At 38.9% G+C, this 16622-nt stretch overlaps 1 protein-coding gene across 1 annotated transcript; it reads right to left on the reverse strand.

Annotated features, from left to right (window-relative positions):
- Window positions 1–434: 434 nt before the first annotated feature.
- Window positions 435–15178, reverse strand: LOC115372266 (cytochrome P450 3A27-like). Its single transcript, XM_030069986.1, has 13 exons — window positions 15071–15178; window positions 14469–14562; window positions 12921–12970; window positions 9131–9230; window positions 6792–6911; window positions 6385–6470; window positions 6122–6264; window positions 5892–6016; window positions 4665–4746; window positions 2427–2587; window positions 1798–2024; window positions 1150–1312; window positions 435–1037 (listed from the first exon to the last, which is right to left on the reverse strand). The coding sequence occupies exons 1-13, from the start codon at window positions 15139–15141 to the stop codon at window positions 963–965; spliced, it is 1497 nt and encodes a 498-aa protein (XP_029925846.1). The 5' UTR covers window positions 15142–15178; the 3' UTR covers window positions 435–962.
- Window positions 15179–16622: the final 1444 nt, after the last annotated feature.

The raw sequence follows: 16622 nt of genomic DNA on the forward strand, positions 1-16622 counted from the left end.
AAAAATCAAGATACAATAAAAATTTGAAGGCATTGCATTGACTGAATAAAATACACTTTATTGGGTCATCTTCATTGGAGTGGTAATAACAATAAAATTTGTTTATAAAGATTTAAGAGTTAAGTGCTTTACATGGTTGAACAAAGTCAAGATAAAAGATTATGAAAATTCGCTCTTCATCTGCAGTGACACATCCTAGTGACACCATATATCTATATAGATAGATAGATATAAATATAGACATAGATAAAGTAAGAAAAAGGCTGTAAGTAAAATGTTGTTTGTCACATTGAAGTGAGCAGTTTTAGTGCTATGACATGCATGCAAACCTGATTGAAATTTGTCAAAGATATTTTTATTCATAAAAGAAATCAGTTGTAATTGCAGAATTTTCTCTAAAACCTTTGATAAAAAATGGTAAATGGGTCTAATTGTTTTTTTTTTTTTTTTTTTTTTTAATTGGTGGAGTCGAGGTTAGGTTTCTTGATCAGTGGGTGCACTACTACATGGTTAAAGCAGGGGGAACACAGTCAGTGGGCTGAGAGTTATCTACCACAGATAAAATTGTAGACCAACGCAGTTACTAACCCTCCTGATTAATCTGGCAAGCATAAGATCTCACAGACTGGATGAAGGCTGTAATTTAGCCATGATTTCCCTTAAGGTGCACAGTGAAAGGGCCTCAAAGTTATTGACCAGGGCAGAGGAGTTGCAAAGTGCAGGATGTCCACCGGGGACATAACTATTGTGGCATTTGATTTAATTTATTTTGTTGATAATGAAGGTTAAAAATTGCTCACAGTTCATGGTGGTGGAATCAGTTTGATCAAGTTTCACAGTAAAATCTTAAACTCAAAATCATACTACCAGCAGTTGCCATACATTAAAAAGTAAACAAAGACAGATTTGTGGATTTGACAGGATTTCCAAATCAAGATATATTTGGAGATGCTCCTTGCTGATTACTGTTCTCTGGGAACAAAGTTGAGCTTGACTGGCTGCTTGGGCTGAAAAAATGCGTTAAACTCCAAAGGAATCTATAGAGGAAAAGAAAATATAAAACGTGAAACAAAAAAAGGTCCAGAGTGATATGATAATATGAATGCGATGTGAATGTGAATGTGAATGAGTGTGTATCATTAGATTTACCACGGTGTCTTTGCAGGTTTCCAAGGTGTAGCTCTGCAGGAGACGCACAATAACCATCTTCATTGTGAGCAGAGCGTACCGCATGCCAACACAGTTACGAGGACCGAGCCCAAATGGCATATACGCATATGGGTTCACTTCCTCACCACTGTCTTTACTGAATCTGCATGTACAGACAGAGACCAGTTTAAGTAGCTCACCATGGAGAGGGCTAGAGCAACCTGTACAGAAACTATCACTCCTATTTAGTGCGACTGAAAATGCTGTAGAGTCAGTATTGCATAGTCAAGGGCAAAGCATGGAGACAGTGTGTGAAAATGTTTGTTTTTTGAGTGTCAGCTCTTTCATTAAATCACAGAAATGTGGGATTCGACTGATATGTGATCGTATTTCTTTAAATTTGCAAATTACGAAATATAAAGTATTACTAAAGACAATTTTAGACCTAGATAAAAGTCTCTTTCATTTTGCAAATGGAGGACATGCACACCCTGATATCCAGTATAAAAAAGGGCAGATATTGGTCTGATTTATCGGTCTAATTTATTGTACTGTTATTGCACAATCTGATGAGGAGGCAGAGGAGATTCCATTATGTACAGTTAATGAATAAAAGCAAAATGCAGTGCAGAATGTTTCTGCTGATACCTCTCTGGTCTGAAGAGCTCAGGTGTGCTCCAGTAGCGTGGGTCTTTGTGTAGTATGTGCGCAGGGATTCCAACCAGGGTTCCTTCGGGAATGGTGACACCGTTGAGTTGGACAGTTTTTTTGCACATCCTCTCAAGGCGAGGTGCGGTGGGAATGAAACGCATTGCCTCACAAATCACCTGGTCCAGGTACTGCAGACCCATCAGACCCTCATATGTGATGGGAGACTAGAGGTGAAAGGTAAGTAGGATTTATATCTCCAATTTTCTCTTTTGCCTACAGTTGGCAGCAAGTGTTATCTTTCAGCTGTAGTATACATTTTATGACCCCATTTTATGACTATTGATACTTTATAAACGGTAAAAAAATATATATATAAATCCATGCAAAACATGTCTTTCTGAGTTTGTGTATGGATGACTTTTATTTTTTACCATATGAGGTTTGTACTGTACAATCACAATATACAGCTCTTGAAGCACTCATTCTTGTGACCAAGAAGAATTTAACAGACCAGACTTGGTGGCTGTATTACACTTTAGTAGACCAGAAAATACCACTACATGGGTAAAAATCAGAACTTTAAATCCGAGAAGGCCGCCCATACAGCAAGAAAATATAAACAGTACCTCTCTTGGCAGATTGGTGTCTATCTCCTCCTGCAAGGTCTGCAATGCATCGGGGTTGATTGCCAGGCAATAAAGGATATAGGTCACAGTGACACTGGTGGTCTCATAGCCACCAAAGATGAATAAAAATGCCTGAGAAAGGATCTCATTGTAAGTCAAACCTACAACAAAAACAACATCAGGTGAAATTATTGCTGCTTTCCCAATTTTTTTACAGTACAACTGCAAACATGGCAATTAGGATGCATTGATGATTAAGTTATAAAAATAAGACATTAAAAACACTTTGATAAAATTAAGAAAACAAGAACAGAAACATACAGGGAAAAAGGAGGGGAAAAAGCACTAATAAGGAGTTTACATGTTGAGGTGTGCACCACATCCTACCATGCATACCCAGTACTCGAGTTGAGGGGGGATGAGGGTGGATGGCATCCCCCCTGAAATAAAAACGGTCAAAATCATCCACCCCGTAAAAGTGCCATCCTCCCTTTTCATCAAGTGAAAAAAACTGACCATACCCCTTGAATTTTTTTTGCAACTCGACTACTGTGCATACCTCAAAGAGCACTCCAGCACATCCTGTGAGGTCTGAACAAAAATGTAGCCCCTCTGGCATATTGGAAGAAAAGTCCCTTTATCATAACACAACCAAGTCTCCATGGGGAAATGTCACCCTTTTACGTTTCTGCAAACTAGGGAAACGTTAGCGTATCGACGTTTCCGACGTTTCCAAGCTCAAATTCGTTATCTATCAAAGCGCTCCACTACAACCCCTCCCTCCCTCCGGTTGGAGCCCCGCTAGCCCCCCCAAAAATCTCCCGGTGTTGACGGGTCGACGTAACGTCGACGACGTGGAAAAGTTCGGCGTTGTTGATGCCCTAGTACCTAGCTAGTCCACTGCTATCCACTGCCACTGCCCGTCCAGGTAGTAGCAGTGGATAGGATCACACCCACAAACCAATCGTGCTTAAGACTAATGTAAGAACCGCCCACCTTATTAACATACGACACAGAAATACAGAAATAAATGTGGAAATGTAGAAATACAGAAATAAATGTAAAAATAAATATATAAATACACAAATGAATAAATAAATGTAGAAATAAATGTAAAAATAAATAAATAAATACATAAATAAATGTATAAATACACAAATAAATAAATAAATGCATGAATAAAAACAGAAATAACTAAATAAATAAATGTAGAAATATTTATTAATTTAATTATTTATGCATTTATATATTTATATGCGTATTTATTTATTTATTCATTTATTTATTGTTTTGTCATTTTTCGTCCCTCATACTCAACACTAACGGCTCCACAGATAGTATCGGCCAAACATTACTAAAACGAGCTGAGCACATGCCGCAGTCACGAAAACACGTGTAACAACTGGCTTCGATTTTTCTGGAAGGTGCACCCCAGCACTAGGTATCTATGTAAATTCATAAGGTTATTACTGTGAAGGAATTTACCATTAAAATCATGTATTACTTAGCCTTTATATGACCTCAGAGTTGAACTGGTGGTATTTGCAATGGCTCAGACCCTCTACCAGCTTATCTCATTTAGAGGTGATCAGTTACTTGTCTGGAATTTATGACTAGGCCTGTTTATTAACGATTTGTTTCTGGAAAGTTTTTATTGCTTTATTACCTGACTGACTATGTAAGACATGTAAAGTATATGTAAAATCTGAAGACCTTAAAAGCTTCCCGTCACCTCTGTCACACTGACAATCTACCTCCAAGCTTTGGTGTGTATGACTCTCCTGCTGTCACAGCATTAAAGGCCTGAAGACCATCTGACTGTTCATTTTTGTTGTAGAATTCCACGACAATTACATTAAAAGTTGACTTTATATCATGTAGCTTCATTAATAAATTAGGTTTATGTCACTGGAATAATAAATGTTTTGACTCGGGTTAAAACGTCAGAACGGACAACTGCCTGTCCGTTCTGACTCTAACATTACATTAATGACTAACTATTGGCCCCTCTTTTTTGACTATCGGCCAAGTAATCAAATAATCGGCCTTTTTCTAGATAACTACCATCAGCACTATCGGCTATGGACCAAATCCACTATCGGTCATTCTCTACCTCCTACCACCACTGACTGAGACTTACAACCATGCACCTCTCACAGTTAAACTGTGCATTCAACTAATAGTGTTACTTAGACTTCTCTGCATCACAAAACTGATGAAAGTGTTACAAAATCATACCTTTACTTGGCTCTTCACCATTTTTGATCTCTGTTTCTGGTATTTCATTCTCAACCATCACCTGGAGGAAGTCGCCATGGCTCTGGATAGCACAGACAGATATTCAGCATCCAGCACAAGTTACAAAATAGTGTACACTCTTCAACCCTGAGGAAGCTCTAACAAACACAGCATACAATAAAAGACATTTGCATAGATTAGAGTAATGCAAATGGACAGTTTTTTCAAGCTTATAAATACAAATAGTTACTATTAAATGAATATTTATTATCAGTTATAAATAGCTAATACTGGTTACTACTAATAGTTAAACTCTTTTACTCAAAAGCGGTGCAGAACATGGTGCAGGGGAAGGTCTTTGACCTGAGGCAATGATTACCCATGAGCCAGTGGTCATCAAAAACTAGACAATCACTCAGGTGTCCTCGTTTTCACATAGACAACCATCTTTGCTGGAAAACACACACTGATAACCTGTGCAACAGACTGCAGCGGAGACTTTCCTTTCTGAGACGGCTGTGGCTTTATGGAGCAGCCAGATCATGCCGATAATCTACCCGGAAATCCTAGAGAGCATAATTAGATATATACAGCATGTAACAGTGCAACTGGGCCCATACAGAACCTGCATTAGCCATTAGCCTGCATGGTAGAATGGGGGGCTGGTAACTAAGAGATGTAACTAAGAGATTCATTGAATTTTTTTTTTTTTTTTTTTTTTACATGCATAGATTATCAACTACTGTCCTACTTTGACCAGTGTTGCTTTGGCATTTCCTGGTTGTACAAAGTGTCAACCTTGACAGGCTGCAGCCTGGACAAAGGCATCACACCTTTTCAATGGATACTGTGCATGTGTCCTACTAAATGTCCCTCACCAAATGTCTCTTGCACGTCATCCATGAGTGAGTGAGTGGCCGATGTTGATTTGCCACACGCAGCCCACAGCAGCAGTACTGCACGCACCGTGAGAAAAAGTTTATCAAGGTGACAAAGAGTCAACATTAGTGCGGGACAATAGTTTAAAGGCAAATATTTTAGACCCCGTTCATTTTTGCGCTGGACTGGAAACAGGACAGAACACCCTATATGTGCACCATCCTTCACGGGCCTGTTGCCTGATATTATCAAATGCAGTAGGATTCAGTTGAAGGTGTGAGGCGAACGAACAGCAGATTCATGGTTTATTCTGCAATATCTATGCACTTGAAATAGGTGAAAGCTTACAGAATCCTCTGCTTGATGCTGGTCTTTGAATTTCTTTAATACGCCATAGAAGAAATTCACGCTGGTCATATCCATCAGTGAAATACCCAAGAGCTTGAAAAGTCTGGAAGTGAAGGGAAATATCACTGAAAGCAAAACAAAGTGTTATGAGTATTTCAACCAAAATGCCCATTAGGTTGTATTATAATCAAATGATCTCTATTTCTAACTAATGTGCAGGAAGTGCATACGTAGAAAAAATATAGGCCAAAGTTTGAACTTGAGAACCCTCTTGACATGAACAACAATAGGATCATCCGGATGGTTTATGGAGTCCGTATCAACACTGAATGATGCACTGGTCACGACATCTAAACTGTAGGGTGCCAGGAACCTACAAAAAAATAGATAAATAAATATATCAGAAATGTGGCTTTTGTGCATTCCCATATTAATTTGAAGTCACAATGAAAAATGTAATCACTGGCTTCTTAATGACAGGTTGGCAACATACGTTTTAACATCGACGGATTCACTCAAATTCCTTTGCTCAAGGCTCCCAACGAGTCGGTTTGCATATTGCTCAACAAATGAAAAGACCTTTAAAAAAGAAGAGTAATACTTTAATATATGATATTAAATTAATAATGCACTTCACACTTTCATAGGTGTTCATACTAACAATACATCGAACAATATTTGAACATCAGTGGCACTCAGCTCATTCTCCCTCAGAAAAGCTTCTGATCAAATGTATACAACACAGCAGCATTTCAGCTCATTTCTACAGACATTTGGAGACCTGTTGGCCCTAGAGACATGTCGTTCTGCTGTGAAGATTTTTCCATCAGTGATGAGGGTCTGCACATTTTTTGTGTGCATGCAGGTTTGTTGCTCCTGAGACCCAGATGTCATAATTACCTGTTTCAGCCTGCCGCTGGTGAAGCATGGCGATATTGTACTCCGAATTCTTTTCCACCGCTCGTCCTTAGCTGCTGTAATTCCATCTGAAAAAGGTCCAGCCAGGTTATCCATATTGTCCTGTGGGCAACCGAGGGCAAATGCCATTGAGTGATAAAATGTTTATACAGGAGAGTTGCATGCCTCCTCTAATGTTTCCAGCAGCTACAGCAGAGAGCAGATTTTGTCTGTCCTACGAACTTAAAAATGTATTTTTCACAATTCAGATTCAGATTTTCCAGTTCAGATCCAGCTTGCTCTTTTAAACATATTCATATCACACCCAGCTGTTTTATACATCACTTTGTGAATTATTAATTATTGAACAACAAGCATGGTAAATTTACTTCTGTCACTGAAAGGCATTTAAAACTTTGTTGCAATTCACGGAGATGTATTCTGAATGTTCCTAAAAAAATAAGTGCGCCTAATGGCAGCCTATATGATGTAAGATATTAATCAATACACTGAGCAACTCACAAAGTTTTTTTTAAGATGTGAAAAAAAGACAAGTATGATGGCAAATGATGGAGCCTGGGTGATATTCTGAGAAAAAAAAACTCTGAATTTCAGAGACTGAGCAGATAAATTTACAAGAAAAAAAACTGACAAACTTATGAGGGAAAAAACTAGAAAATTCTGAGATTATAGTCACAAATTTCCAAAAAAAAAAAAAATCTTCCCCAGCTCTGTAATTTCCCCCCCCCTACAATGGTCCTAATACACTATCATAGGCAAGACAAATCTAAACAAGGGCTAATCAAGGGTCCTTACTTCTCAAACAACACACAAACAAAGAACAACTGTCTCGCTAAGCTATTATATCTCTAGTTTTCTTGACAAAAAGCTAAAAACATGACAAAAGTATGATTCACGACCTCACACTACTTCTTGCAGTGTTCTTATGATGAAACAGGGAAACTTTAATATTACACCAAATGCAGAAAACCCATATGCAGGATCAATTCTGAGGGGGAAGGGAAGGAAATGGAAAAAAAAGGTTAGTGACCTTCAGATAAAAACAGAAGATTAGCTGATCTTGCAACATTACAGACGAGCTAAGGAATGTGTAATGGGGCCTTATAGGCTATATGTGAAAAATGGGATTTCAAAGCCAAAAGTTATAAACAGTAGTCGAGTTGTATAAAAAAAATTCAAGGGGGATGGTCAATTTTTTTCACTTGATGAAAAGTGAGGGTGGCAGCTTTACAGGGGGGAGGATTTTGACCGTTTTTATTTCAAGGGGGATGCCATCCCCCCTTATCCCCCCTCAACTCGAGTACTGGTTATAAATATAATGTGATTAAAACATTGGCAGGACACAAGACACCTACAGTATTGTACTTCAAAACAGACCATCATGGAGGGGCTAAAATATTCAAATATTTTTGGCTGTGTTGGCCGACTGGTCAGAGCATCTATCTGTTCATTCAACACTTTCTCCAAGGTAACATTTCACAAAATCTACTGAGGAGATTATCACGACAGAGGATGAACCCTGTCAGATGTGGTGACCTCACGGCCTCTCCTTCACCTACCCTCAAATTTGAAAAATGTCAAATTTGCACATGACATATCACTAAAACTAATTAGTGGACTGACATGGTGTATTCAAACCCTCCAAAGGTACGTAGATTCTAAGATTCTCAATTATCTATATGCAATGTCTCAACATTTTAAGGAGTTTCATTTTGAGATTCTGTTCTGTAAAATCAAAGAAAAAACTGTTGGACCTTATGAGCATATTTCCTACGTGTAACTCTTGACTCTGTACTTTGCTTTGCATTTTGGTTTTTGTGATGCAGACACTGCTGTGTGGTTTGATATCTTCACTAAAGCTCCATGGACAAAACATGTTGCCGTTTTTGACACGTGTAGGATGTAATTAAAGTTTTTCTGTGTGTTTTTATACTTAAAAGAGGAGTTGCCTCTGGCTTTACTTCATGTTTTTTCAGCCTTTTATAATTACGATCACATGGAAGTACTAGCAGCAGTGTTTTTATCTTTCATGCAAAGCTTAAACATAACTTTGTCCAGGATCAGCTAATTCTCTGATAGTATATGCCTCACTAGCGTCACTGGCCATCTTTTTTTTCCATTTCCTTTACCTTCCCCCTCAAAGTTGCTGCGGCATGTGACCCACTAAAGGTTGTTTTGTGAGTACGTGGAATTTGCACTGCTATTTTTAGCAATACTGTTGTATTAAAAACAGCAAACATCACAAAAGAAAACAAATCCTACTGATGCTGAATAAGTCTGGGACATGGAAACAGAAGTATAAAGTGGAGTATCACTCTTACCCTGCGGTTGGTAAACACAGAGTAGCACTCCTTCACAAGAACAGCTTTAATCATCTCGGGGTCTGACACCATGAGTATCGGTCTACGTCCCTCAAACATCCTGTGTGTAAACACAATATCACTGTAAGTACTCATCACCAATTAAAACAAATACAATGGAAAATATCTTACCTCAACTTCAAAAACACAAAATTATCTTTCACCCTGCATACAACTTGTGCAGGATCAAGCAGAATGCTGTTTTTGAGCTGAAATAAAATGCAAATGCTGTATCCTGTATACAGTGACCTACACTCTTAGAAATAAGGGTTCCAAAAGGGTTCTTCATGAGGGGCTCAGGTTCTACCGAGAACCATTTGCTTCTGAAGAACCCTTTTTTGAAGAAAGGGTTTTTCAAGGGTTCTTTGTAACACTAAAGGTTCTGGTAAGAACCGTTTTGATCCAGAGAACCCTTTGTGGAGGAAAGAGTTCTTCAAGTATTGTCGAAAGCATGGGGATAAGATCCTCACCCTACATCCTACATTAATGTAATTAAACTTGCTCAATAAAGAGGCAAATAAACAAATATAATCATCCCAGGGAGAATTTTGCTGTTGAAAAGACACTTAAACAGGGTACCAGCACTGAGTCTTGAACCCTGCTCTCCCATGTAAAAGATAACTGTGATACCACCCATCCACCACTGCTATCTAACTAAACAATACATGTTGAAGAGACTGTCTTGAACCCTCAATCTTCAAAATAGCACTGCTATGCTGTTACCTACTGAGCCACCATGCTATATTGTTATGCTATGCAACTACAACCTCTGGAGGGAGGAGCTCATGAGCCATCAAAAGAAAAATAAGAAAAAAGAAAATGGTAGTTTCTTTTTGGAACGTGGGCAGTTAACCATCCTCATCTATTTTTTCTTGAGTATGGATAGTGCAGGCGCTGACAGGATGATAATGTCGGGACTTGAACCCCGATCTCCTAGAGGAAAGGCTGAGGTTCAGTGTGTCAGGCCAGGGAGCTGTCTACCCTGCCAATGGCCATGTGGGAGCTAATAGCTGGTTTTAATGTGGATTGCATCACATGGTCTGCCCTTCTCAGCAAAACAGGTATGACACATCAATAGTGATTACTGTGGTTAGAGGTCAGACTGAAGTGACAGAAGATCAAAAACTTCAGAGAATTAAGGTAAGCTAAATATGATTTCTTATTTCAGCAAGCTTGACTCTAGCTAAGGACTTTTTATGGTGAAAGGTGGACTATTTTAATGCATGCATTTGTTTCTTGTTTTGATTTTTTTTTTTTTTTTTTTTTTTTTGTAGTTACACAGCTTGAACAACAACTGAAGTGTGCCACTGGCTTGAGCAAGAGGGTTATAACTTAATAACTTGTATTCCTTTTTGTTTTGAAGAGAATGATATTGATGGAGCAACCCTCGAAATTCTCTCTGAGAGGATGTCAGAGAGATTAATCCCATCAATAAAAAAACAAGCACAATTCCTCAAGTATCTCGAGCAGTTGAAGTCATCATCATCATCGCCATCATCATCATTGCCAACAACAACAAGAAATTGGAACAGGTAAAAAGCTGTCAAGATACTGTAATTCTGGTCATTTGTGGGGGAAAATTTCTCTACTAGTTACAGTCTGTTCATTACTATTTCACACAGCTCGGTCTAACATATTTCCATATTACAAAGACCTCATGATGAGCAAACAGCTGGACCTGCTTCACTGGGTCAGTTTGCTTTCCTCAAAGCATTAAAAGATACACTTGAGGCAAAGGACCCAGAACTTTTGTCCCCTCTGAGAAATGATCTGTCACTGTATGACATCCTCAGCAGCCAAACAATGTAGGTTACTTTAATCATTATTATGGAAAACTACTGCACATTGTAGCTTTAAATTGAGATTATACTCCATATAATGGCACTTTAAGACAACATGTTCAACTTATTCTATTATTTCTCTCCCCAACCAAGGTATCCCTCAGCCAAACAATATAAAGAGATTTTAAGCCTGTTCATACGCAGATGTCCCTTCATGCGGGAGAAAACTGGTTCAGGACATGTGAGTAAGCACAAAATGAGTCTGTTAATGTATGTTTGCATATCTTAATTGTATAGATATAGCTACTGTACATACTGTATCTCAATATATAATAAACAGAAAATGCATTCACCTAATGTTCACATTTGCCAAAAATGAGTGTGTCTATCTTTTACTGTATAGGTGTATTTTACAAAATGGCTTGATGTTGACAAATCTGGACAATACTGAGGTCAACAATCATCTCATTTTCGACTGCACTATCCCCTTAAGTAAACAATTCCTCTCTTGGTTGTAGGATGATTTACGTGAGTCTCTAACAACTTCAAAAAGGAAAGACGACCCCTTACTGGTGACTCAATGGTGCAACAAATGTGTCCAAACTTTTCTGTGGCAGGATCTGGAAAGAAGCGCCATACTCCGGGTCAACCAAGCCAGCTTTTCTACATAACCAGGCCCGCTGTAAGTCTTTGGAACCAACATATAACTTAAGCATACTTTTTAAAAAATGATCATGTACACTTTATCTTAGTGGTTACCTCTTACCATATTGTTGTGTCATTTTTCATGCATCATAGGCTCAGGAAGATGGAGACTTTGGAGAGGATGAAAGGACCATTCAAGCTCATATCCAAAATATGTCTACAGAGATGCTTAAAGTACACTTTGGTAACAATTTTAGTTTATGTTTGGGGTCAAACTGACCCCTAAAAGATGTTAGTAAATTTGAACATAACAGGAGGGTTAATGTGGAAACTTTGTGGTGTTCCCTCACTTTCATCTGATTCTATTCCACTCTCACCATTAGTGCTGTATGTGCCCATATGCTGATTGCTCTCATTGGACCATGCATTATTTTATTGTTTGTAGATAGTTAACTGCTTCATCTGGTGCAGTGTAAGTCTACCTTGGATTGATGCTTTTATCTTCTCTCTCTGCCATGTCACCATTGCTGGAGTTTACATGATGTGATTATGATGCATAATTACAGTATGATGCGTCTGGCCTGAGTCCTATCATCATGTTGCTGATTCCACAGGACCTATGCTCACGTTTGACTTGTTTTCCCCTCGGACCTACAAAGCCTCTCCTCTTCTGTTGGACTGTCCCCAGAGAGTCTCCCCTCCTTATCCAACATTGTTCCAAGTTTTTTAAATAAAAGAAAAATTCTCATTAAAATTGTTTGAATGTGTCCTCAACCTCAACATTATAAACAACCACAATATAGTATAAGTAATGAAATAATTGTTTTGCCTGATCTGTAGAATACAATATGGTTCTTCATAGAACCCTCAGAAAATGGTTATTGGTGAAACCCTTGAAATATGAAAGGGTTCTTGGTGAAACTCCCTGGATGGGTTCTAGATGAAACCCTATGAAGGTGGAATGGTTCTGGATGGAAACTCCAGTAAGGATTCTTTGTAGAACCTCTCATGGGGGGTTCTGGGTGGAACCTTTCACAGACGGTTCTAGGTATAACCCTCCAAAAGGGTTCCAGATGTAACCTTTATAAAAGGTTCTACCAGGCACCAAAAAGGGTTCTCGTATGGGGACAAGCCGAAGAACCTTATATGGTTCTAGTTAGCACTTTTATTTCTAAGAGTGTAGCTCAAAATGCATGCCAAAAAAGTATACAGTTACATGTCATAATCATAACATCAACTCCAACAAACACACAAACAAGAAGTAACTTGGTCTTCAGACAGGCTCCTTCTAGCCTGTAGAACGTAATAAATAAACATCAGCTCACCCCCAGATATCCCCATACTTCTTGTGGCACTCCAATTCAAAACGAATTCCCTACAAGGCATTTCAAAAGAGGGAGGAAAGAAAATGAAAGGTTACAGGAAGAGGGCTCAAACTGCCTTTAGTGTACACAGAAAGTATAGATAAATCTCCACATTAGTTGAATGAATGTTAATCCACATGTATCAATGATAAGAAGAACCTGCTAATATGACAATTACAAAATGTCTCTACGCACTTTTTCGCCTGGTGCAAACAATAGTTTTACTTGAATGAATGTTTAACAAGTGTGTATTAATAATATTTCTGGGCATTTCTGCATTTTATTAGACAGTCATGGTGGAAGGTCATTGGGTAACCACAATTTCCAGATTTCATCCTCCAGGTGACATGAATGCTGTCACCAACTTTCATGGATGTTTTCACCAAAGTTCATGATGATCCACCAAATAAATTTGAACTATGCCCGCCTGAACTAAACTACTGATTGACTGACCGACCAGGCCCACTTTTACAAGGGTGGATCCTCAGTTGAATAATAAATGTGTATTTATTGCCACCTCGTCTCTGGACAACACGCCCTACTCTGACCTTGGTTAGTGCTCATTGCCCTCATTTGTTATGCACGACTGTCGGCGCACGCAGAAAATCCGTTGATCAGACTGCTGCTTCACACATGACCAAAATGATCAAGTCTGTCAGCAGTGCCATCACCCTGGGATATCACTTGAAAATTTAAGTTTATTAGGTGAACACAAATTGAGGGGTGTGATGGCGTTGATGAAATACTGAATGAGTAGCGGGTTAAGTGGGTTATGAGTAATGCATAATAGGAAGTGAAATTAAATGTGTGGGACGGGTCATTACATGTACAATAATGGCTTTGACACAATTTATTTCAAAAGTCTGGCTTCAACTCACCAATTCACCACCTTCCCCCTGTCTCCAAAATGTGCGTACGCATGGGTCGGAGTTTCCGTACAGGTGCGCACATTATCCTGTAAAGTTTGTTAAATTATAGATCCCAACTTTGCGTGGGAAGTGACTTACGCCGCTTTCAGGAGCCGTTTTGTGTCTACGCAACGCTTATAAATGAGGCCCCTGTTCACTGTGAGATAATTAAGGGAATTTCAGAGAGGGTTATATTTTAGGGAAAACATGTGGGGAACGCTGATTTTTTTTTTTTTTTTTTTTGTCTAGTTTGACACAGAGTGGATTTACATGTTGCTAGACTAACATTTCTCCGTTACCCAACATACAAAATATATGAAATGTGCATGATAAGTCAGATTCAATTATCTACTATTAGCAGTAGCCTATTTGGCAGCTTTTTGGGTTGGTTAAAACATCACTTTAGCTGGCATGTATGCCATTGCTTTGTGGCACACATAGCCTATTTTTTGATGTCGACTAAGTGAGTGGGCCAATGTCCCTTTCTTTGATATTACAACTGACGATGATGATGCCTATTTAATGTTATATTGGTCACAAAGAAATTGGGTTACAGATCATTAGCAGTTCTTTATAAGTGGTCCCAGTCCACTGCACTTACTTTACTCATATTGTGCATAGTTCCCACAAAAGGCATAGGTCTTGGTCCGGGAATGCCCAGCTTTTTGAAGAAACTGAATGGCCAAATGCCATACCTAAATCACAGGGGGGAAAGAGGAATTACCCTTGTTGCAGTGGTGTTACGTAATGAGAGAAGCGATAAGTGAGGAACTGAAAAACAATGACAGGCTGCAGCATGACCCCATGAAACACAAGTGAACTGTTTTATTGCTCAGCTCATTTCGGCTTTAAATCATTCAGCCTGGATGAGACAAAATTTGCAGGTTTCTCATGTCGTACCAGTGGTTATTTGTGTGCGCCTTGAGGAAATTACCGTTATGATTTGACGCTATAGGCTACACAAAAACACGTCTATTAACAAACTAATTGCTACATTTTTTGCAGTCCTCTTGTAAAGCACTTTGGCTCGCTTGTGCTGTATCTAAATGTGCGCTATGAACAAACTTTACTTTCTTACTTGCTATACGCATAAAAGTGAATTGAATTGTTTAATTGTAGTTTAATGACTATACCAGCTTGACCAGCAAATTTAATTTTATAAACAGCCTGCCAGTAAGATGTGGAGGAAAGAAAACCACTCACAGTAACAGCAGGGTCAAGACGAGAACCAGGAGAGTCCAGGTGGTCGCGGAGAAAAATGGCAAGAAAAACATTTTGGTCTTGTTGTTGAAATGTTGTGTCGACGTAAATGAGTTCACAGTCACCGAGGAAATGAGGAAATGCCGGATACAGTCAGGTTGGTCGCCTCTAAACAAGCCTGGAGGTGGGAGGAGCACAGCCCGCAGTGGAGAAAAGGTCGGTGTAGCTCTCCGGGGTCGGAGTCGGGGCCAGCCGCCGGGGCCAGGGGCCACCGCTGGACAAAGTAGCCTACACAACCCTGGTACCCGAGTAAAAGTACAGAGACTCCAAATGTTACTCCATAACAAGTGAAAGTTGCTCAGTCTAATTTTTTTACTTGGACAACTGGCTTTTAACAATATTTATGTATAAAAGTACATGATGGTTTTCATGATGCATTAATAGCGCCTCATAACTCTAAATCCACCCAATGAATACACTGGCTCTTGTAGATCGAAGCACTGTGCTACACAAAACCAAACTTCGGCACAGAAATGCAATCAAACCAAATACCTCTGTCGATATGATAGAGGGAATGGCTACTGGTGCTTTCACTAAATGTTTGCACAATGAGAGTCATTAACTGTCAGTAACGCATGAACAAAAACTAAGTGGGTAAGGACAAATAAAAGAACAGCTGGAACCATCTGGTGCATTTTGAAATTACATCACTTTACTGTAATCCTAGATCATATTCAGTCTCACATCATGGCATCTGTATACTGCCCAGCCCCATTTAAGTGTAAATTTAGCCATTTAAAATGTGAGACACTATCTAGTCGAGCTCAATAAAACAGAAAAACACAAAACAGAAAAAGACAATACTTATGCCATATCTTAAAATTAGTGAGGCAAACACAACACAGCAAAGCCTTTGAACAAGGAACAACGGGATTTTTGCGAATTTTGAGGTAACGACTATTCACTTTTTAGAGGTGAAAAAAGTGACTGTACACCTGATGTACACAATTTGTTGGAAGTAACTTTAAACTGTACTGTGGACTGTACTGTCCTCTTTAAATGAGGTGAAACATGTCTCTAGTGGTGAGAACTGTCAGCCTGATCAAACTTGTGCTTCATCCATGGCTTCATCTGGTCCACCTAAATAAATAAATAAATATTCAAATAAAGTCTCCTCCATTTTTTCAAAAGGCAGTATTGGTCCCCTGCAGTTTGTACTGTCCAAAAATAATATTAGGCTATATTACAGTTTTTGTCCATTGGTTTGGCTCATTTCTTGAAACAGAAATTACATTCTCAAAACTTCAAGATCATTTGGCAAAACAGTCATACAGTTCAGCACAACACCATAGCTCACTTGCAAAAGCTCATATCTCTCCCAAAACTGTTCACTCATGCTTCAAAACTAAATTCCTTTCCCATATAAATAGTGAGTGCCCCCAAAATCAGAAGGATCCTTCTCAAATGCTTTGGCTCATTTCTTGAAACAGACCGGACGTTCTCAACACACTTGGTGCTTTTGCCAAAATAACCTGGATGGTTCAGCACAACACCA

The sequence above is a fragment of the Myripristis murdjan genome, chromosome 15 (assembly GCF_902150065.1).
Source record: "Myripristis murdjan chromosome 15, fMyrMur1.1, whole genome shotgun sequence".
NCBI lineage: Eukaryota > Metazoa > Chordata > Actinopteri > Holocentriformes > Holocentridae > Myripristis > Myripristis murdjan.

Coding starts and splice junctions, on each gene's coding strand:
- LOC115372266 (XM_030069986.1), bottom strand. CDS start 15,141: ATGTTTTTCTTGCCATTTTTCTCCGCGACCACCTGGACTCTCCTGGTT. Junction 6,471..6,791: donor CCAGCGGCAGGCTGAAACAG/GTAATTATGACA, acceptor TCTTTTTTAAAG/GTCTTTTCATTTGTTGAGCA. Junction 6,265..6,384: donor GAATCCGTCGATGTTAAAAC/GTATGTTGCCAA, acceptor ATTTTTTTGTAG/GTTCCTGGCACCCTACAGTT.